The 22,439-nt window shown below is 55.0% G+C and overlaps 1 protein-coding gene across 1 annotated transcript in view; it reads left to right on the top strand.

Moving 5' to 3' along the window:
* DPYSL5 (dihydropyrimidinase like 5) overlaps positions 1–20,482 on the top strand; it is a 37,438-nt gene extending 16,956 nt beyond the window's left edge. The window contains exons 2-13 of the mRNA XM_060273229.2: positions 142–406; positions 4,288–4,446; positions 6,792–6,971; positions 7,200–7,268; positions 7,818–7,862; positions 8,061–8,136; positions 9,127–9,283; positions 9,427–9,568; positions 10,488–10,630; positions 12,670–12,877; positions 14,203–14,371; positions 18,640–20,482. Coding sequence (XP_060129212.1) covers positions 146–406; positions 4,288–4,446; positions 6,792–6,971; positions 7,200–7,268; positions 7,818–7,862; positions 8,061–8,136; positions 9,127–9,283; positions 9,427–9,568; positions 10,488–10,630; positions 12,670–12,877; positions 14,203–14,371; positions 18,640–18,725 — 1,695 coding nt within the window. The 5' untranslated portion in view covers positions 142–145 and the 3' untranslated portion in view covers positions 18,726–20,482. The remainder of the gene's footprint in view (positions 1–141; positions 407–4,287; positions 4,447–6,791; positions 6,972–7,199; positions 7,269–7,817; positions 7,863–8,060; positions 8,137–9,126; positions 9,284–9,426; positions 9,569–10,487; positions 10,631–12,669; positions 12,878–14,202; positions 14,372–18,639) is intronic.
* The last annotated feature ends 1,957 nt before the right edge of the window (positions 20,483–22,439 follow it).

Below are 22,439 nucleotides of genomic sequence, written 5' to 3' on the forward strand. Positions count from 1 at the left end.
AAGGAGAGGAGAGGGCTAGGAATGGCATGATCCTGTTCAATGGATGATCTGTGGAGTCTTGCCAGTGGGGGGTGGGAGGGAGCAGCCATGGCTCAGGCGTCCACGGCTCCTGACCTCCTTTGCCCTGTCCTCCTTTGCCAGAGCCATGCTCGCCAACGCTGCCACGATGCGGATCCTCATCAAGGGGGGGAAGGTGGTGAACGACGACTGCACCCTGGAGGCCGACGTCTACATTGAGAACGGCATCATCCAGCAGGTGGGCCGTGAGCTCATGATCCCCGGCGGAGCCAAGGTCATCGATGCCACCGGCAAGCTGGTGATCCCGGGGGGCATCGATACCAGCACCCACTTCCACCAGACCTTCATGAACGCCACCTGCGTGGATGACTTCTACCATGGCACCAAGGTAGTCTCCCTCCCTTTCTCTTGGTTGTGTGGTGGGGAGGATGCCCAGCGGGTGGTCTGGTCTTGGGCAATGATGGGTTGTCCCACAGTTGACCTGTGTGTGTGTTCTCTTAGAGCAGGCATCCCCAAGCTGCGGCCCTCCAGATGTTTTGGCCTACGACTCCCATGATGCCTAGCTAACAGGAACAGTGGTCAGGGAAGATGGGAATTGGTAGTCCAAAACATCTGGAGGGCCGGAGTTTGGGGGTGCCTGTCTTAGAGGAAGACAATTTCTGGGGAGACTTGAGATCCGCAGAATGGATGAGAGATGGGGCAGGTCCACACCATCCCTTTAAAGCAAACCCAACATACATTTAAAGCACATGACACCCCCCCCCCAATATCCTGGGAACTGTAGTGTCCCCCACAGGCATACAGTTCCCTGCATCCTTGACAAACTACAGTTCCCAGGATTCTTTGAGGGAATTCATATGCTTTCAGTGTTTTTTGAGTATGCCTTAAATCAGGCATCCCCAAACTCCGGCCCTCCAGATGTTTTGGACTACAATTCCCATCTTCCCCGACCACTGGTCCTGTTAGCTAGGGATCATGGGAGTTGTAGGCCAAAACATCTGGAGGGCCGCAGTTTGGGGATGCCTGCTTTAAATGAGCGGTAAGCTCTGCCCCAGGAGTTGGGAAGCCAGCTGTGGACACGTCTGGCAGCCAGCATCCCCCTGCCTTTATTTCCACAGGCACCTCTGTTATTGCTCAGGGGTGCTGCAATGCCCCTCCATGCCACCTGTGCCCAGCAAAGAGCAAACTGAGCTGACTCTGCGCAGGGCAGAAGTGAATAGATACAACCCTCTCGGGCCTCCAAGGGCAGCCTTTGCCAACCTGACGCCCTCCAGATATTTTGGGTGTCAGCATCCCTGTGGACTCCAAATCTCCCTCTGACTCAGGACTAACTCTGGCCTTGCCATGTCCTTAGTGAGATCTGGCCTCTGCCCCCCCCCCTGGACAATTCTGACCTGTCCCTTTGGCAAGGGGGCAGGCCTGCTTTGGGTGAGGCCTAAATGTTGTAAGTAGAGTCAGGGCATTCCTAGTCAGCACCAACCATGTGATTCCAGAGCTCTGTCTGCGCTGGGCAGAGGAGTGTGTAGACGGCTTCCCTCCCTCCCTCCCTCAATGTTTCCTTTTCTGGGGGGTGGGGGGGCGATGAGGCCTTTCCCTTCCCAAGTGTGCACCGGAACCGGGGGAAAGAACATAAATGTTGACCAGTGGGGAGCATGTGACAGGAGCCTCCCTGGCAGCTGTTGGAGCCTCTCAGTGGGGTAGCTTGGCTGAGCAGGTGGCAGCTGCTGGTGTCATTTGCAGGACAGGTGTGGGAAGGAGTCAGGTCACCCCATGGCGGGGGCTGGTCTCCCTTGCATCACGGCCCCGCTCTGCTCCTCATGGCACCCCGGGCCAGGCAGCAGCGTCAGCTTCTTCCGCCTTGCTCAAGAGGAGCTTGGTCAAAAGCCCCAGTTGCTTTGGGGGGGGGGAGGCTCTCCTGCTTGCAAGGCCCAGCAGCTGGGGGTGGGGATCTGGCCGCCCAGCCACCCACCTGCCCGGACTGGGCTGTATCTCTGCCCATCCGCCTGCCTGCTGGTCATCTTGGGGACTGGTGGGAGCTGTCCAGGCCTCTGGTGCTGAAAGTGCTTAGCTCCTTTGCCGACACAAGGCAAAAGCAACAGACTGCACAGAAGAGCAGGAGTTTTTTCCCTTTTGAAAAAATACCAAGCCAGAAGGTGGTGGAACTGGAACTCATATTACTAATATTTTTATAGGAATTGTTTTTAGGCTTTCTTCTTTGTTTATTTCTTTGTTTCTTTGTTTTTTCTTTACCAAGCAAACCCAAAGTGGCTTTCAAAAAGATGCAACCTGCTAATGCTCTTTTAAAAAAGAAGTTCCAAACAGAGCTATCGTAAAGGGAACAGGATTGAAATAACAGCCAGATAAGCATTATTTGTTTATTTCATTTCTTCCTGTGAGGCACCCTGAGTGATTGACGATCTAATAAAAATGTAGGCTGGTGTTCAACTAAGTTTTTCTGCTTGCGCAAGGATAGTTCTTGTGCAAGGGGGTTCCTCCCCTCTCCAGCTGTGCACCACCTCCAGATCTGATTTGGGTTGGTGGAACTTCTAGAACAGATTTAGGCAGTGGGGAGATGGGAAGAATGTTCCATCATGCAAGGAGAAATCCTCTGGCTAATGCAGGCATGGCCAAACTTGGCCCTCCAGCTGTTTTGGGACTACAACTCCCATCATCCCTAGCTAACAGGACCAGTGGTCAGGGATGATGGGAATTGTAGAGCCAAAACTGCTGGAGAGCCAAGTTTGGCCATGCCTGGACTAATGGAATGGCCATGTTGAAAACAGCTACATACGTATAAAAACAGCTGAAACAACTATGTTTTTAAAAAAGCATTTGGGCAAGTTCTACTCAGAGCAGCCCTTTTGAAATTTATGGACCTAACCTAGTTGTGCGCATTAAGTTTAGAGGGTCTACTCTGAGTAGAATTTTGCTGAACACCACCCACCCACTTGGCTGCTCTGCATGAATTCTTCGGAGATGGCCTTCTGGCTGTGCACAGACTTGCCTTCTCTGAGCATTGAGCCTGCTGTGGATCTACACACTCCCCTTTTTTTGACAGGTGTGCAACTGTTCTAGCACAGAACCAAGCCCATGACCGCTACGTCCCCCTGTTTCCAACAGAAACCAGCTCTGCAGAGGGCAGATTGAATGAGCTGTGCTTAACATCACAAGGCCTCCTCCCTCCCCATCTAGCTGCTCAGGGTGTCCCTTGCACCAGTCACGGCACCACGGTCTCCTCTGCCATGAACAGTGTCCAAATGTTTACAAGAGTGCTCTGGAGAAATGCTTCATCATCCTGTGAGGCACTTCTTCCTTCCTTCCTTCCTTCCTTCCTTCCTTCCTTCCTTCCTTCCTTCCTTCCTTCCTTCCTTCCTTCCTTCCTGTGGGTATATCTAGGGTTCCACCTGTGCCCCCCCAAGAAGAGAATGTGGGGAAAGGGAGACATCTGTGACCCTCTGGTGTTGCTTAGCTACAACTCCCACCATCCCTGGCCATTGGCTGTCCTGACTGCAGTTGATGGATGTGGGGAGTCCAGCAGCTCTTGGGGGGGGCCCTCAAATCTTCTCCACCTGCTCTCCACCTCCCGTGGCTGCTGTGACCAGGGTTCCTGTGAGTTGATGGCTTGCTGGTGAAGGAATGCATTCTGCACATGCTCACATCATGTTTGCCGTGGTTCAATCCCTGGCGTTCAAAGTAGTTTCTGGGCACTGAGCCCCTTCACCTAAATTTAGGCTGTGAGCAAACTCTCCCCCCCCCAGCCTGTTGTCTCTCTCTCTCTCTCTCTCTTCATTTTCCTGACATGCCAGGAGAACTGTTGGGGCAGCTTGGGCACCCCAGGGAGGAAGCATGTTTAGTCCTGAGTGCCATGTGCTGAACACAACCAGGGCAATAGAAAGGGGTCTCCTGCTTCTGCTCACCAACCCCGTCCCCGTCCCCCTGAGATCTCAGCCTTGGATTCTCTTGAAATTGTGAAGGCCTTGGAACCCAGAACCATTCCTTGAGGGAATATAGGCAAGGCAGCCAGCTTCTCCCTCTCCTCCCCCCCCCCTAAAAAAAAGCAGCTTTGGGGATTAGCTGATGTCCCACAAGTGTCAGCTGAGGACGCGGCCTTCTCTTTGCATTAGCAAGAAATGCTTCCTGCTGGCTCCTGGCCCAGCACCTCCACGCCAGAAAGGCTGCGTTGGGCGTTGGTGGTTCACTCCTCTGGAAGCGCTTTTGGGGTTCCCACAGGGGCAACTCTCACCAGCTTCCCTTTGCCCCTGTGCCCAGGCTGCCCTGGTGGGGGGAACCACGATGGTGATTGGGCACGTGCTTCCGGACAAGGACATCTCCCTCCTGGACGCCTACGAAAAGTGCCGCAGCCTGGCCGACCCCAAGGTGTGCTGCGACTACGCCCTGCACATGGGCATCACCTGGTGGGCACCAAAGGTAAGAGGGGAGTGGGCGCACTGACGGGGGGGGGGGCTTGTTGGTTTCCCTGACTCAGGATCAGGAGGTCTTTTGCCTTGACTGGCAGCAGTGGGCCTTTAGGGGTCCCAAAGTGGAGTCTTGCAAGAGCACAAGGAGTGCCTGCTGGATCAGGTCCAAAGCCCATCGCATTCTGCATCCTCTTCTCACAGTGACCAAGCAGATTTCCATTATGGGAAACCCACAAGCAGGACCTGAGCCCAAGAGCCCCCTCCCCTCCCGTGATTTTTAGCAACGGGTCTTCAGAAACATTGCTGCCTCCAACTGTGGAGGCAGAGCCCTCCTGTGGGAGGGAGTTCCATAGATTAACTTTGCACTGCATGAAGAAGTCCTTCCTTTTATCTGCCCCAAATCTTCCCACTTTCAACCTCATTTGATGCCACAGATTATGGCGAAAGGAGAAGAGAAAAACTTTTCCTTCCCCTTTTTCTCTGTGCCGCGCATAATTTTATTTATTCATTTTTATTTGTGATTTATACATTTCAGTAGTTTTACAGTCATTTTAACATTTCAAAACTGGACTTCCTTCCCCCCTCTTTCTGCGGTTCCTTAAATTTATTTTTAATATCTTCTGCATACCCAAATTAACTTAATTTGTTCATTTATTCATCTACTTTAAATATATACTCTTATATAACTCTTATGAAGCTTGCCAATGTTCTTATCTGTTTACAATTAAATATTCAATAAACTATTTCTATTCTTTTATAAAAAAGTTTGTTACCTTGATTTCTTATTTTTCCGGTATGTTTCGCCATTTCTGTATATTCCATCATTTTATAAATTGCCATCCTTTTGCCTCTTAATTCCCCTTTAACCTAAAAAGCCCCCAACGCTGCAAACTTTCTTCCCTGGGAGGTGCTCCATCGGCCTGACCCTTCTGGTTGCCCTCACTGCAGCCCCGGGGGGAGAGGCCACTCTTGGGGAGGGTGCCTGGGGCTTTGCCACTGAGTGGTGGCCCCTTCTCTCTCCAGTGCCTCCTCCTGCCAGGGCTTCTGCAGCCATCCAGCTACCACCCTCCCCACCTGCTCCAGCCTGCGGAGATTTTCCCCAGGCCAACTGCCAGGCCGTAGCAGGATCTCAAGGCCAAGGCCAGGGGTCTCAAGCATGCTGGCCGGCCGTCACATGGCCTCAAGCTGCTTCAAGGGCCGTGGAGCATCTGCCGGCTGGTAATTCTTGCTGGATTAGACCCCTGCTCACAGCCATCTTGTTCCCCAGGCTTGACCTCCTTAGCCTCTTGTTTGGGTGTTTGTGGCTCAGCTCTTTCCTCCTCCTGGCCCCCTGACAGCTGTAATGGCCTTGCCTTTCCCTCCACGGTTGGCCACTTCCTCCCCCTCCAGCTTCCCCTCTTTGGTGGTCTTTGGCGCTGCCTTGCCTGGCTTCTGGCACTGGGAGAAGACTCCCCCCTCACCTGTGCCTTACCTGCACAGGACCATTTCATCACAGCTTGGGGCACCCAGACGCGGCCTCTCTCTTCTGTAGTGGCGCCTGCCCTGCGGAGCACCATCCCATCAGACGTCAAGGAATTTAAGAACTATTTGACTTTTAGGCCTGTTTGATGTTTTATTTTGTTTCTAATATTTTGTTGGGAGCTGCCCAGAGTGGCTGGGGCAGCTGGGGGCAACATAAAAGTATTATTATTATTAAGATTACCAAACATAGACCAACGGCCTGCACAGAATACAGAGACAAAACATGCCTCTTGAACAAGGCATGAGCAGATTCCTGGAAGAGGACCCTCCCCAGAGGCTTTCCCCTCCCATTTGTGGTCCCTCCCTGCAGGGCTGGCAGGGCCAAAGAGCCCATTGCTCAAAGGCAGGACCAGCTCCTCACAGATCCAGGCACAGAACAGCATGTTCCAGGTGACTCGAGTGAGTGAGCCAGTCTGCAGAGGAAAGCTGGAAGCAACCAAAGTCAGAAGACATTGTGATGTGGGGAGAACTCCAGGGAGAGGATTGGGAGCCTCTTGAGGGGAGGGGCTCCAGAGGGTGGGTGGGGGCCTCCGTGAAGCAGCAGAGCAGTAAGTAAGTAAGTACATCAATGTCCATTACTACCTGCTTCCAAACATGCCCCTGTAAATAGGAAGGTCTGGAAATGTTCAGGATTTTCACCAACTTCCCCATGAGATTCCTAGCTCACCTTCCTATGTTCATCAGGGGCGTAGATTTGGGCGCATTAGATGATCTCAAGGCCCAGCCTGTGGCTTTGGCCCTCTGCGTTGGGCTCACAGCGTTTCCACGGCAGCCAGGGTGTCGGTGGGCAGGCGAGACCTTTGGTCAAATGACAACCTGCCCCTTCTGCCTCAGGTGAAGGCGGAGATGGAGACCCTTGTGCGGGAGAAGGGCATCAACTCCTTCCAGATGTTCATGACCTACAAGGACTTGTACATGCTGCGGGACAGCGAGCTCTACCAGGTCTTCCACGCCTGCAAGGACATTGGCGCCATCGCCCGCGTCCACGCCGAGAATGGAGAGCTGGTGGCCGAGGTGAGCTGCTCGGGGGGGGGCAGGGGGGGACGCGGCAGGGCTGCAGCCAGGGGGTGGCAGTGGAAGGGGGGTGGCTGTTTGAAAATTAAATCCCATCCGCCGATCCATAGGCTGTCCTCCCCTGGGAGAGGGGAGAAAGAGGCAGGGACCAGCAAGGGGGCAGGAAGAAGGTGAGCCCTGTACCCACCCCCACCCCAGACTGACCCCCTCTTCTGCCTTTCCCTGCAGGGGGCTAGGGAAGCCCTGGAGCTGGGCATCACTGGCCCGGAAGGGATCGAGATCAGCCGGCCGGAGGAGGTAAGGGTGCCCACCAAGGAAGGAAAGAAGGAAGGAGGCCCACTCATGAATGAACACCCCTGGCCTGCTAGGAATCTCGCTCCCTCCAAGGCCCAAGAGAGAAGCAGGCAGTTTGGGAACTTGCAGGGTCTCTCCTTGCAGAGGCTGCCAAGTTGCCTAGTGGGTTGTTTTCAGGAGAGGGGGGCCCCCTTCCAAGTCTCTTGGCCCTGAGGGGGCAGCCTTAAGATGGGGAAAGAGACTGCCGTCCACCCAGCCAGGAGGAAGGCGGTGGAGGAGGGACTTTGCTGCACATGCGAGGTTGGGGGCAGCTGGCTGAGCTTGGGGGCGCTGCTCAGAAGTGGGGGGGGGACACCTGTGCCCTGCTGAGCTCCAGGACTGAGCTCACCCACCCGTGCCCACTGGCTTCACCGGGGCAGACTCTTGCCCAGTTTGTGCCCCACCCCATGAGCTAGAGCAATTGGTCACTGCTGGGATGAGGGGGAAGCGTTGGGGTTCTGTTGGCCGGGCTGCTGCCTGCCTCATCTCTCTCTCTTTCTCTCTGCATCGCAGTTGGAAGCTGAAGCTACGCATCGGGTAATCACCATCGCTAACCGGGTGAGCAGCCTTACCCGCCCCCTCTTTCTCATGCAGAGGACCCAGGCTGTGTCTTCTTGCACGGCTGGGTGGGGGTCCCTTTGCCATAGCAGGTGGATGGTGCCTTGGACGCCTTGGTCCCCAGGTCTCTCTCATTGCCACAAGCCCCCTGACGCCTTTCATCTTCTTTTTGTCCTTCTGCTCCTCCTCCCTCGGCAGACTCACTGCCCCGTCTACCTGGTCAACGTCTCCAGCATGTCAGCCGGGGACGTCATTGCCACCGCCAAGATGCAAGGTGAGTGGCGTCCCCTGGAACCGGAGCAGGAGGTGTCTCCTCGGGGCAGAATGTGCCCACATGGCAACTGCAGGGAGAGATGGCAACCATGTCCTTTGCATGTCCCAGCCCCTGGACCCATCCTGCCCCTCCTTGCTAGCCGTTGCGAGGAGTGGGTCTCTTCTCCCCAATTGGCTGGGGTGCCTGTTTTGGGGTGCCCTTGGGGTCCCTCCCAACTCTGCAGTTAACCTTCCAGACCCTGAGATCACTCTCTGAGGCCCTTCTTTGTGTGCCTCCTCCATGATAACTCCAGAGGGTGGCACCACGAGAACGGGCCTTCTCTGTGGTGGCTCCCCATTTGTGGAATGCTCTCCCCAGGGAGGCTCGCCTGGCGCCTTCCTTACAGATCTTTAGTTGCCAGGTGAAAATGTTACTTTTTAACCAGGCCTTGGGCTGATTAATATTCTACATCCTTTTAACTGTGTCTGTGAGATTGTTTTGCTGTTTTGTTTTGTTTTGTTTCTCATGTTTTTTTATCCTGTATTTTATAATTCTGTGAACCGCCCTGAGACCTTATGATGAAGGGTGGCACAGTGGAACCTCAGGTTGCAGACGTAATCCATGGCGGAGGCACCTCTGCAACGCACAGCGTTAGCATCCTGAAGTGCCACGCCTGTGCAAGCGCGGGCGCGATTTGGCGCTTCTGTGCATGCGTGAAGCGCGATTTAGTGCTTCTGCGCATGCGTGAGCTGCAAAACCCAGAAGTAACCCGTTTCGGTACTTCCGGGTTTCCTGCAGTCCGCAACCCACAAACACGTAACCTGAAGTGGCCGTAACATGAGGTATGACTGTATATAAACCCAATAAAATAAACACAAAGTGTCTTTGGCATCCCCTCGAGTGCACAGCTGAACTATGGGCCTCTGCTTGCTGTGGGTGGGGCTCTTGAGGAAACCACTCCCTCCCCGCCCCACGGCCAGGCCTGAGGTCCCTCCCCTTGCTTCCCCGCAGGGAAGGTGGTGTACGCAGAGACCACCACGGCCCACACGGCGCTGACGGGCTTGCACTACTACCACCAGGACTGGTCCCACGCGGCAGCTTACGTCACTGTCCCGCCCTTGCGGCTGGACACCAACACCTCCACCTACCTCATGAGCCTGCTTGCCAAGTAAGGGGGCCTGAGCTGGGGGGAGATCCAGCCCTGGGGGATGGAGAGAGAGGAGGAGGAGGAGGAAGGGGGTCCCGGAACGAAGGCAGGGAGGGAGGGAAGGGAAGCTGGTGAGGGGTGGCTAAGACCAGCTCTCCCCGCAGTGACACCCTGAACGTGGTGGCCTCCGACCACCGACCCTTCACCACCAAGCAGAAGGCCATGGGCAAGGAGGACTTCACCAAGATCCCCCACGGAGTCAGCGGAGTGCAGGACCGCATGGCCGTCATCTGGGAACGGGGAGTGGTAGGTGGAGGCACACCCCACGGCACCCCTTTGCGCAAGATGCCCCCATCCCGCCATGGGGAGGGGAGGGGGCCTGGGGTGTCAGAGGCCGTCAAGCAAGGAATTAACTCTTCACTATCGAAGGCTTCGCTTGCAAGATAGGGGAAGGCATGTCCTTCAGCCCCACATCATCTCTCCGCTCCTCTCAGGTGTGCATCTGATGTGGGGTTGCCACAACAGAGACCTCCGCTTATGTCTCTTCCCCACCTGAGCTGCCCGTAAGCAGGAGAAGACTGCGCCTGCGTGTGACCTGCCTCTGCTTCTCTCACTTCCGTCCTCTCCTGGTCCTGCCAGGCAGGAGACGGTGGTGTGGAAGCTCATGACTCTCCACCCGTCGGAGCCGTCTCCCTCCTCTCCCCTTCTGCTTCTGACCCCCAACCCCCTGCCCATCCCTTTCCCCCAGTCAGCTTCCAGTGCCCCTTCTCCCCAGAATGTAGCCCTCACTCCCTGTGGCTCCACCCAGGGACAAAGGCTAGCAGGAGGGGCTTGGAGGAAGCCCTCCTGGGACCCTTCTGGCTGGCTGCCCACATGTGAAAGAAAGGGGCTCAGGGCAGCCCCCCCCCCCGGCAGAGCTCCCCTTACCTCCTTCCCAGCCACCAGCACCGCCTGCCCTCCAGTAGCCAGGGGGCATACAAACTAACATGGGGGGGTGCTCCTGGATCCATCCCAGCACACACACACCCGGGTTCCCTTTCAACAGGGGGGGGAGTCCCATGGCAGCCCTGTGGAGAGGGCTTGGCAAGGCCATTTCAAAGGCAGCAATCCAGACCAGGGAGTGGTCCTCTGGTGGTGGTGGGGGGCTCTCCCAGAGTATTTTCCATCAGCTCCCTCCCCCCACCCAGCTCCTGCCAAGTTCTCTGACCTCTCTCTCTCCCCTCAGGTGGGGGGCAAGATGGACGAGAACCGCTTTGTCGCCATCACCAGCTCCAACGCTGCCAAGATCTACAACATGTACCCCCGCAAAGGCCGCATCATCCCTGGGGCCGATGCAGACGTGGTCGTGTGGGACCCAGAGGCCACCAAGTAGGTGGGGGGGACACAAAGGGGCCATGAGGAACAGGGAGGGGGCTGTGTGTCAGTGGGGCCATGTTGGGAGTGGTGGCCTGGGACTTACGGGCTGTGAGAAGAGGGGAGTTGATAGGGGGGGGGTTGCTTTTGCCTGATGCTGCTTCAGAAGCCAGGCTCCCCAGGGAAGCGGGGGGGGGGGGCAAGGATGCTCACAAAGATTCTCCCCAGCATCATGGCTGTGTGTCCAATGCTTGCTGCATTAGTTTATTTGATGGATTGATATATTATTTTGTAAAATTGATAGGCTTCCTGAAGGTTAGAAAAAACACAAGCAGTAGACTAAAAGCAGAACAAAACCTCCACCAGCTTTCTAAGCTTCTGGGTAGATTTGTCCAAACAAGAATGTTTCCAGCATGCATCGGATTTTCAGTGGTTCTTGGTGCTGGGGGTTTTGATTGCTTCAAGGCGTTTTTGTGGGAAGCCATTCGTATGCCAATTAAATAGGTAATGAGGAAAGGCTTCACCCTCTTCCCTGCTCCCTTCCCAACCAGGCCTGCCTTTCTGCCACAGAGGCACCACGACCTCATAGCGCGGGGGGGGGGGGGGACATAGGAAGCTGCCTTGTACCATGTCAGACCCTCATTCCATCTAGCGCAATGTCATCTGCACTGACCGGCAGCAGCAACAGCAACAGCAGCTCTGCAGGGATTCAGACAGGAGCCTTTTTTCTCAGCCCTGCTCAGAGATGCTGCCATTGGGGACTGAGCCTGCGGCCTTCTGCATGCCAGGCATGTGCTCTACCCTTCCTCTGAAGCTGCAACCCGTGTTGGCTGGAGCTCAAGGGAGGGGCAGTCGAAAACAGCTGGAGGGCGCCAGGTTGGGGAAGGCTGCCTTCCCCAACTCCCGTCACAGTTCAGAAATGAGCTACAACTCCCAGTAAACAAGCCTGTTGAAACCCCTGCAGGCGTCTCTGCTTCTCAGGGAAAGACACCCAGTTTCAGTGCCAAAAGGAGGGCTCCAATTTCGCCAGACCCCTGGGCTCTCTCTTAAGTCCCTTTAGTCATAGCTGCCAAGTTTTCCCTTTTTTAAAGGGAAATTCCCTTATGCTGAATAGGCTTCCTCGCGAGAAAAGGGAAAACTTGGCAGCTATGCCTTTAGTGCATTGGCAGAGAAGACCCATTTGCTTCTGGGGCCTACGCAAAGGTCTCTTCTTCTTCCTCCTCAGTTGCGCAGGGGCAAACTACTGTCCTCCTTGCCCAGTGGATGTTTGCAGTCCATTTCCCTGGGCTCTGATCCTGCTGCTTTCACAGCACACAGTAGATGGCGCAAGCGCACCACTGCATCCTGCTTCTGTCAAGGGAAGGGGACACCCTGAGCTGCAGCTAAATATTGCAGCGTGGAGTCCTCCTGGTCAGGGTGCCAGGGAGCCAGCCACGCTGTCTCTCGGGATACCCCGTTCCATTCCCCCTCTGCCACCTCTGGCAAGAAGCAGAAGGGCTCTCCCCCCCCTCAATTTCTGCAGCCTTGCGAGGTGGCTCTCCCCAAGCCTGCTGCTCCATTCCTCTTGCTGGGGCTCCTCCATCGCTGCTCACGGGGTCACCACATGTATGGCGCTGGGGGCCCTTTCTAGTTTTCCCTCTTTGAAGTCACTGCCCTCCCCCAGATGGTGTGGGCATCATGCGTTTCTGAGATGAAAAGCTAGGAGGGAAACCTGCAGAGTGAATTGGGCAAAGGGCCCATTTCAAAGACACGCCTGGGAGGAAGTTCCTGCTCTTTGCTTGGAGGCCTCATCCTGCCTCACTTTGACATCGCATGTTATTATTTCCATATTTATCTATCTCCCTCCTTTCCCAAATTACAACAGAGAAGGGTAAATTAGAAAAATCTATCAATGCCCACAGTACAATGTTGACAATGTTCCAGAAGTCTTTGCCCTGCTGCTTCTAAAGGAGCAGGGAGGGGGCTGGGAGCCAGCCAAGCCTTGGCCCAAGAGGGAGTTGGAGCAGCTGCCAGCCCAAGCCCTGCCTCACCTCCCCATTCCCTGCTCCTCCCAGGACCATCTCGGCCAGCACCCAGGTCCAGGGTGGGGATGTGAACCTCTTTGAGAACATGCGCTGCCACGGGGTGCCCCTGGTCACCATCAGCCGCGGGCGCGTGGTCTACGAGAACGGCGTCTTCATGTGTGCCGAGGGCACCGGCAAGTTCTGCCCCCTCCGCTCCTTCCCAGACTCCGTCTACAAGAAGCTGGTGCAACGGGAAAAGGTAACCGGGGCAGAGGGGAGAGGGAGGCAGGGAGGGAGGGCAGGGCAGTGCCTTGCATTACAAGGCAGCCTTGCCGCTGCATTTAGCAGCAGAGGGAAGAATACCATGAGTGGGGGGAGGGGGCTCTGCAGAGGAAGAGGAGGAGGAGGGGCACGCCCAGAGGGGGGCAGGGGGAAAGGCTGGAGCCCCCCAGTTCCTCCTTTTAGGGCAGGAGTGTGGGAGTTGGGGGGGTGCGGGGGGAGGATAGCGGGGCAGGGGGAGGCACAGACGGTGGAGAGCAGGACTGGGCATCCCAGGTGTGCTTGTGATTTGGGCATCCAAGTGCAGAAATCGGCATCCAGGTGTTTGGGGTTTTGTCTTTTTGCTTTTTCAAAAGAGGAAGGAAATGCCTCACCTTTTTCCTGCAAGGAGAAGTGTTGGGGCTTGGCCAGGCCTGGCCTGGTTAGTGAGACTTGGCTAGAAGGGGGGTGAGGGGTGGGACAGGACTGAAATGGCTACCACTTGAGCAGAGGGGCAACTTAGGGATTAAGAGGCTTGACTGGGAGGGGAGGATGTTGGTCCCGGGAGAGAGAGGCTGGCAGGAGAGCAGAGGAATGACCAAGAGACCCAAAGGAGGGGGCTTAGGGAGGTCACCAAGAATGCCCACCCATGGCACCCCAGTCCTCCCCCCCCCCGAATCCTGGAATGTTAGAGTTGGCACAAGGACTGTGAAGGCCGTTTAGTCCTTCCTGGGATGGGGGGCAGCCAAGCTCTGCAGGGGGAGCCGAGGGAATGCTCCCAAGGGGTGGGGGCTGAAGAGGGGGTGAGACAAGCAACCAGCACCCACTTCTTCGCCGCACTTCCCCTTGTGGTCCTTGCTGTAAAGGGAGGGGAGGCATTCTCCGTGAGCCTTGGAGTGGGCTGGGGAGCCCCCCCCCGGGCTCTCCAGATTTTACACGAACTCCCAGCATGCATTGGAGTTTGACCAGTGGCAGTCTGGGGCGAGGAGCGGTAGCAGAGAGCGGCATCAGGAGGGGGTCCCTGGCAGTGGACTGGAGGTTGGCAGACACGGCACCAAGGGCCCAGTACTTGCTGGTCAAGGGGGGCACAGGGGGAAATGAGAGGAGCCCCCGTTCCCAGCCCCCAGAGCCCACTGCTCCCTCCCAACCCAAGCCCCCACCCCGACCTGCATTTCACCCGCCCGCCCACCCCGAGCCCCCCAAGAGGCAGGCTCCCCCTTTTCCCACCTTGGGGTGGCGGCTCCTCGCTGGCGTTGGGGTCTCCAGAGGCCGCCTTTTCCGTTGACCTGTGTTTGCGTGTGCCTTTTGTTGTTTTGCTCTGCTCAGAGTTTAAAGCTTAGGGGCGTGGACCGCACCCCCTACCTGGGGGACGTGGCCGTGGTTGCGCACCCTGGGAAAAAAGAGACTGGGACACCCCTGGCAGACACGCCCACCCGGCCGGCCACGAGACACGGGGGCATGCGCGATCTCCACGAGTCCGGCTTCAGCCTATCCGGTAAGAGCGGGGCTGGAGCGCGGGGCCTTCTGTGGGGGAGGGCGCACAGAGGCGGGAGAACCCCCCTGCCATGCTCCTTGCACCCCCTGGCTGCATCTTCCCTGCCCCGGTTGCCCCCCTCCCGCCTCCTGCCTTGCCCCCCGTTCTGCACCCCCTGCCCTGCATAGCCAGCTGCCCCAGGAGGGCTAGGATCTGGCTTCCCACCTCCCCTGCCCCACCACCCAGCAGAGCCCCCCGCCCCCCAATTCCTGCAGTGCCTGCTCCCCACCCCCTCCAAAGTCTCCCCGTGATCTTGGTTATTGACCTGCATTGGGTGGGAATGAAGAGAAGGGAGACCGAGAGGAGGGTGCAGGCCGGAGTCCGACCAGGCCGCTCTCTTGGAGAGGTGGGCATAGCGTCCTGGAAGGGGCTCCCAAGGGTCCTCCAGCCCAGCCCCCTGCAATGCAAGAATCCCGGGCAGGTAGCCAGCCAACCTCTGTTTAAACACCTCCAAGGAAGGAGAGGCTACGACTCTTGCAGGAAGTCGGTTCCACAGTGTTGGGTATTTTGGCTGGGTCAGGATAGCACCCCGTTCAGCCCCTTCCCCCCCCCTTGAGGCACACCTGCAGGGCTACACAGAAGCAGTGCTGCTCATAGCAGAGAAGCCTCTTGCCAGCACTGCCAGCCGTGGCCGAGAGGGAGCAGTAGGGCCAGGCAAGGAGGCGGCATGTGGGGCTTAGGGGTTGGCATGTGGGGCTTAGGGCTCTGCCGCTTGCCTGAAATCTCAGTTGGAGGAGGGGCAGGGGGTCCCTTTCCTTCATTCTCTGCCACAGTCCTTTTTTCACATTTATTTATTTATTTATTTATTTATTTATGCTTTTCAAGTTTATACTTTTCACTGATTTTATACATTTCACTAATTTTACAATCATTTTGACATTTCAAAACTTGACTTCCTCCCTCCCTCTTTCTGCGGCTCCTTAAATTTGTTTTTAATGGGTGGCGCTGTGGGTTAAACCACTGAGCCTCTTGGGCTTGCCGATCAGAAGGTCGGCGGTTTGAATCCCCGCAACGGGATGAGCTCTCGTTGCTCGGTCCCAGCTCCTGTCAACCAAGCAGTTTGAAAGCACCTCAAAGTGCAAGTAGATAAATGGGTACCGCTCTGGCGGGAAGGTAAACGGCGTTTCCGTGTGCTGCTCTGGTTCACCAGAAGCGGCTTTGTCATACTGGCCACATGACCCGGAAGCTGTATGCCGGCTCCCTCGGCCAATAGCGCGAGATGAGCGCCGCAACCCCAGAGTCGGTCACGACTGGACCTAATGGTCAGGGGTCCCTTTACCTTTACCTTCTGTATATCCAAATTAACTTAATTTGCTCATTTATTCATCTACTTTAAATATATACTCTTATAAAACTGCAGGTTGTTACAATAATCCTGCCGATGTTTTTATCTGTTTATAATTTAACCGTGAATATTCAATAAACCATTTCCATTCTTTTATAAAAATTTGTTATCTTGATTTCTTATTCTTCTGGTAAGTTTTGCCATTTCTGCACATTCCATAAGTTTTTGCATCAATTCTTCCTTTGCTGGGACTTCTGCTTTTTCCATTTTTGGGCAAATAACATTCTTGCCGCTGTAGTAACATACATGAATAAGTTTCTATACATTTTAGGTAGTTCTGTCCTTGTAATTCCCCAAAGAAAAGTTTTTGGGTTTTTTATAAAGGTTTTTTAAAGCATTCTTTTCATTTCATTATATATCATTTCCCAGTAAACTTTAACCTTACTACAAGACCACCACATATGATAAAAAGAACCTTCTTTCTCTTTACATTTCCAACACTTATTTGATTTAGATTTATACATTTTTGCCAACTTGCTCGGTATTAGATACCATCGACATATCATTTTCATATAATTTTCTCTTAGACCATAACATGCTGTAAATTTTATATCCATATTCCACAATTGTTCCCGTGCTTCCATGTCTATATTATGACCAATATCTATTGCCCAATGTATTATTGAGGATTTCACTTGCTCATCCTTTGTCTCCCATTCCAATAATATTTTAGACAGCAAATTTACATTACATTCCAACAGGTGTCTCTCCAGTTGTGATATTTGTTCCCCAAACCCTCGTATCTTATCTTTCTTAAATACTTCATTCAAATGATGATATTGTATCATGTTGTTAATTTTCCTGATAATTCCTTAAATTCTTTTAATTTGTACTCTCCTCCCTCGTTTTAATAAATTTCTTTAAGTTGTCCATCTTTCTATCATATTCTTTTTCTTTATCGCTATGGCTTCCAACGGTGAGAGCCAAAGTGGTGTTTTTTTTTACCTCTAATAAATTCTTATATTTATGCATACTCTACTTTTCCCCTAATTATATGATTTGTAAATCCTTTATGAACTTTCACTTTTTCATACCATAAATAAGCATGCTAACCAGAAATATTATCATGACCTTCTAGATCTAGAATATGTGAATTCTCTAATGTCATCCATTCCTTCAGTCAACAGAGACAAGATGCCTCATAGTATAAACTAATATCTGGCAGGGAAAAACCTCCTCCCTCTTTGGCATTCTCTGCCACAGTCGTGAGAAGAAAACCCCACTCCAAAATTTCTATTTCCATTTCAAGGGAGTTGATATGCAAATAGCAGCTTCCAAAAAGGAGGTCTTTCTTGGTCCCAGAGCAGGGCGTGAGAGAGAGCTAAACTTCTCTCCCCCTCTCCAATCCCATTGTTTGCATCTGGTTTGGACCTGAGAGTGCCTGGGGGCTCTGAGCTCTGGGGCTGGGGTCCCCAGAGCGTGTGAGGGGTTTAGGTGGCATCTCTTCTGCTGGAGGTTGCATGGTCAGTCATTTTAGGGGGGGGGGCTTTCATGGGGCGATGAGTAGGCAAGAAGGCAGGCTGCACCAGTGATGTGATTTTTTTTCCTTTTTTGGCCGGGGGGGGGGATGATTCTCTTTGTATTGACCTCTGTGAAGAGGACTCTGTTATGTGCAGAAGCCGTGGTTGGCAATGGGGAATCTGCTTCCCAGAGCAAAGTGGGGGGAGGCTGCCAGCCTGTATCTTTTGGCCTCTTGGCCCTTTAGATGGCAGGGTGGGGGGCATGCCTCTTACTCAAGGCTGGCAGAACAAGGGGTGCTAAGTCTGGCACTCAAACTTAATGCCAGATGTCAAAAGTGAGAGGCTTCAGTCTGGCCTCCAAAGTCCTGCTTGGGAATTTTTGGAGGTGCTTTTGCTGCTAAGGGGACCCAGGTGGTGCTGTGGTTAAACCACTGAGCCTAGGGCTTGCTGATCAGAAGGTCGGTGGTTCGAATCCCTGTGACGGGGTGAGCTCCCGTTGCTTGGTCCCAGCTCCTGCCAACCTAGCAGTTCAAAAGCACGTCAAAATGCAAGTACCTGTAGATAAATAGGAACCGCTACAGCGGGAAGGTAAACGGCCTTTCCATGTGCTGCTCTGGTTTGCCAGAAGCGGCTTTGTCATGCTGGCCACATGACCCGGAAGCTGTACGCCGGCTCCCTCGGCCAATAATGCGAGATGAGCGCGCAACCCCAGAGTCGGTCACGACTGGACCTAATGGTCAGGGGTCCCTTTACCTTTACCTTTGCTGCTGAATTGGACCTGGTAGGTCGTCCCCCTCCATGAAAAGCGTGGGAGCAACTCCTCCTCCAGCTCAACCCCGGGGGATTATAGCCACTATGAGGGTCTCTTCCTCTTCCTTGAATTGCTCAGCAGTGGGGGGGGGCAGGGAAGGGGGATTGCAGGCCCTGGTGCATAAGGTGAATCTTCCTCTCTGCTGCTTCTGTCTCCCCTCCAGGGGTGCTGACTTGCCCCCCACATGGAGGGGGGGCCTGGCATCACATGGCATGCCCCGCTCCTGCCCAGTGTGGAAGTGCTTGCCTGGTGGGCGGCAGGGGATAATGACCCCTCAATATGGGGGGTGCTCAGCCCCTCCCCACAAATATTGAGGGGCCGAAGTCCCTTCTGCTCTCTTTAGTTGGGGCCCCTGCTCCCTCCTCAACCTTTGCTTGCCCCCAATTGCAATTGCAGGAAAGAGTTTTTTCTAGGCCTGGCAGTGGGGTGGGGTGGGGGGTTGCGCCTGAATTTGGGGGAGAACTGGTGGAGCTGTTTACGGGGGTCCTCGCTGCAGCTGTTCTCCTCCCCGGCTGGTCCTTGTGGGCTCCCCCCTTTTGGCCTGGATGGGACAGGATGTGCCCCCCCCCGTTGCCGGTGTGCTTCTGACCACCTCGTCCTTCTCTGTCTCCAGGTTCTCAGATCGATGACCATGTTCCAAAGCGAGCTTCGGCCCGGATTCTCGCTCCCCCCGGAGGCAGGTCTAGCGGCATTTGGTAGCTGCTCCCCCGACTTGTCCCCCAACTAAGGACGCCGTCGCCGCCCCCCTCCACTCGCCCGGCTGCTCCCCCCACGCCCTGCGGGCTCGAGGCAGACACACCTTTCACCAGAGCTGCCACCGAAGACCAGCACTTCACACCGGATGTCGTGATGACCCCCCACCAAGACCCCTCCCCAGAAGGAGGCTGCCGAGGGGTCCCGAGGCCAGAGGCACCCCCCCTCACTCCAGGCTGCGTGGAAACACAGGCTGATGCACAGGGGGGTGGGGGGGTGGGAGGCAATGCTGGGCTGCTTCTGTCTCTTTCTTCCTAGTGGAGGGGGGCAGCTCCCCCAAGTGCCACGGGTGGTGGGGGTGGGGGCCGTCTTAGGGAGGGGGCAGGGCCAAGGGGGGCCCACCTGGGCCCCAGTTCCTTTCTGTTTTGCACGTTGGGTTTTTTGGATAAGTGACATTTTGACTTGTTTGTGCATCACGTGGAAAAAAAAAAGAGTAATCCTGAAATAAAAGGTGCTTTGTGTGACTAGCAGTAGGATAGAAAGGGGGAGGCAGGTGGGGGGGGACTGGGCAGGTCTCTAGGGTGGAGCCCCCCCCTTTCCAAGCAGCATTGGCTGTGCAGTGAGGTTCATCCCAACATTGCTTAGCAGTAGTGGGACCCCCCTCTTTTGCTCTCTTCCCCGGGGGGGGGATGATGATGCCATGAGGTGGATGGGGGGGTTCTCTGCTGCCTGCCCCCCATATGCCCCACTGAGCTCCTCAGTGCCTTCTCTTGCAAGGGGGGAGGGCTAAAATGGGAGAACTCCCACCCACCCCGTCTTTCCGTGAGCCCACCAGGCAAGAATTGCCAGAGAGGGCCCTGAGCCAAGGGCGCAAGAGGAGGGCCAGGACCCCTGGGCTCCCCCTAGAGAGTGCAGCGCAGTGGTTAGAGCAAGGGGACTGGGGGAAGGGGCACCGTAAGCCCCTCCCTCCTCTCTCCCCACATTCCAGCATAGGATATGGAGCTTTTGCATCTGCACCTTTTGAAGACCGATGGGAGGCAGGAATCCCTTTCTGATCTTTGGGTAGGGAGTGCCCCCCCTCCATGGAGATTGGGTAGTGAGGGGGTGAGGGGACCAGAGAGCCAGGAGGAGGAGGAGGCTGGCTGCTCCCCAAAGCCTTGAGGCCTCTCCTTGCCACTTTGCAGAGGAAGAGGGGCTGGGGGCATTGTCCTCTGTGACCCACTGTGAAGAGCTTGGGGGGGGGAGCCAGTCAGGGTCTCAGCCCATAGTGGAGAGCACCCGTTTAACCTGAGAGGTGCCGGGGGTGGGAAGGCACCCCGTTGAGGTATGGGATGTCTTGAGAGGCGCCAGCATACTCAACCCCCCCCATTCCCCCATCCCTCTTTTAACACGATGGTGCTAGCCCCCTCCCCCTTGCCCTGGCTGACTGTTGGGGCCACAGAGCCCCCCTCCACCACCCCTCTGCCCACCCGCCCACCCACCTGGTCTCCCTCTGGAGTAGTGTGACGTGTGAACCGTTACTTGTGCACCTTCTCCCCCCCCCCACTAGTTGGTCCCCGTAGGTGTGCGAGGCTGGTGGGGGGCACGACAGAGGACTCCTTTGCCCCAGGACCACGGAGGAGGAGGAGGAGGAGGAGGAGTCCCGGCCTCCTGAGTGCAACCAGCCCCCCGCCCGCCCCTCCGTTGGGATAGTCTTGTAATGGCTGTGATAGCGCCTGCTGCCCTGTGCGTTTCTGTTTCCTCATTAAAGAGTGTTCTCATGGGACGAGGCTCCTGCGTCTGTGCTTCCAGGGTGGGGTGGGGAGCATTGAGATGGGGGGGGGCCTTCACAAGCGCTCGCTCAAGGATGGCTCAGTCCATCAGGCACCAACGATCCACATGTAGCGATTGCATCTGCTTTAAATCTGCCGTGCTAAATGGGATGTGGGTGAAAATGAAATGTGCAGCTACATGCACCAGTTGGCAGCAAAGGGCAGCCTCGTGGGGGGGGGCACAGAAGTGCATTTCCTCCTGCCCCCCCCCCCGAAGGGGCTGAGGCTTGGGATTCCTGCCTGCTTTGCCCTGTGACACTTCCTCCCCTGCCAGGGTCCCTTGGAAGGTTCCAAGTTGATCCACTACTAGTGGCATTTGATGGGGGGCTTCTTTGCTCTTTCATTTGAAGAGATTTTGGCAGGCGAAGGGCTTTTGCTCTCAGTGCCTCCCTGCCCCCCACAATCCATGCCAGAGTGAGAGCTGGGTACCGAGACGATCTGTGAGTGAAGCCTGTTCCCCCCTGTCCCCGGGGGGAACTTGCAAGGATAATTACCCTCAATTATACTTGTTTTTTTCTTCGCCAACAATCTCCCATTGTCATGGGAGCGGTCTCCATTAAGGCAGACTGGAACCGGAAGCCCCTAGTTGCCTGTCTCTGATCTTCGAGGATCCCCTACAAGGTGGTCAGCCTACTCAAGTTAAAAGATCCTTCAGGTAACCATCGTACTGCAAACAAAGTACAAGTCACCCAAGTTCCTTACACTGGTTCTCAGTTTTACTCTTGGATCCCCTCAGTTTGATCCCGTTTGTTAGAACGAACTGGAGGGAGTTTACCTCATCGGCTGGCAAGGCAGAGAAAACTTAGAATCATAGAATCATAGAGTTGGAAGAGACCACAAGGGCCATCCAGTCCAACCCCCTTAAGAGCCTTCTTACCTGCGAGAAGCTTCCTGGTCTGTTTTGAAGCGTTTGCACCCATTTTCTGATCAGATCCTGCCCCTTAAGACCCCCCCCATTCTCTAACTTGGGCTCTGTGGTGCCCATGTTTTGGGGACCTCCCTCCTAAGTTGACTGGTGGCCTTTCACTCGGGTCCCTGCTTCTCTGGTCCCTTTATGTGCAGGTTTTCCTGGCAACCCCCCTTCACAACTGCTACGGAAATGACCCCCTTGCTATCGGATGCCCATTTCATGAATGGTACCAGGTGCAGCTGGGTCCATAGACATGACAGAGAATATGAAAAAGGAAAATGGGAGCTTCCTTGCTTTCAAATGCCCCCTCAGTTGACTTCCCTTGCTTTTAATTGCGAAAACAACAGCGGGCAGGACCCTTTTTCTATCTCATGGGTGTTTCATGAATGGGACTGGCGTGGCTGGGACAAGGTAAAGGCAGTAGGAAGGAGAGATTTTTGGTTGCCAGGCCTCAAAAGAGTCACTGCCCCCACGACAACAGTGCACTTTCCCTCAGTACTCGCCCTTGTCAAAAGATGATCCTGGGATATTTACTCCAGCCAGACTGTTTCTTTCCCTGGTTGGGCTCCACTTTGGGACACGAGGGTTCCCTCCGTCAAGGGGAAGCCAAAGAGGCTGAAAATGCTGCGTGCCAGATTGTCCGGGTCTCCAGCTCCCCCCAAACAGGCGGACCAAACGTCCCTTTGTGGTTGCCAATAATGTTATAAGAATCTGGGTTCGTCTTTGTGGTGCATCCTTCCTTGGGGGACTTGTTATTTGATCAGAATAAAAGGGAGGAGTGAAGACTACCCCTGGGTTAAACAAAAGCAAGGCAGCAAGTATTTAGTCTGTTGCAACAGGGTGCCTACATCCAAAAACAGGAAGAAGAGAGGAACCCCGAACATCGTGTGCAACGTCTTTTAAAAGTTCAGTCACTTGGGGGGGGGGCATGGCTGGCTTCTATTCTGCTATGCCCAGTGCTGTGCGCAACTGGTTCTCATTCTGCTTCCAACTCAATAT

This window comes from Zootoca vivipara, chromosome 3 (assembly GCF_965207765.1).
Source record: "Zootoca vivipara chromosome 3, rZooViv2.hap1.1, whole genome shotgun sequence".
Taxonomy (NCBI): Eukaryota; Metazoa; Chordata; class Lepidosauria; order Squamata; family Lacertidae; genus Zootoca; species Zootoca vivipara.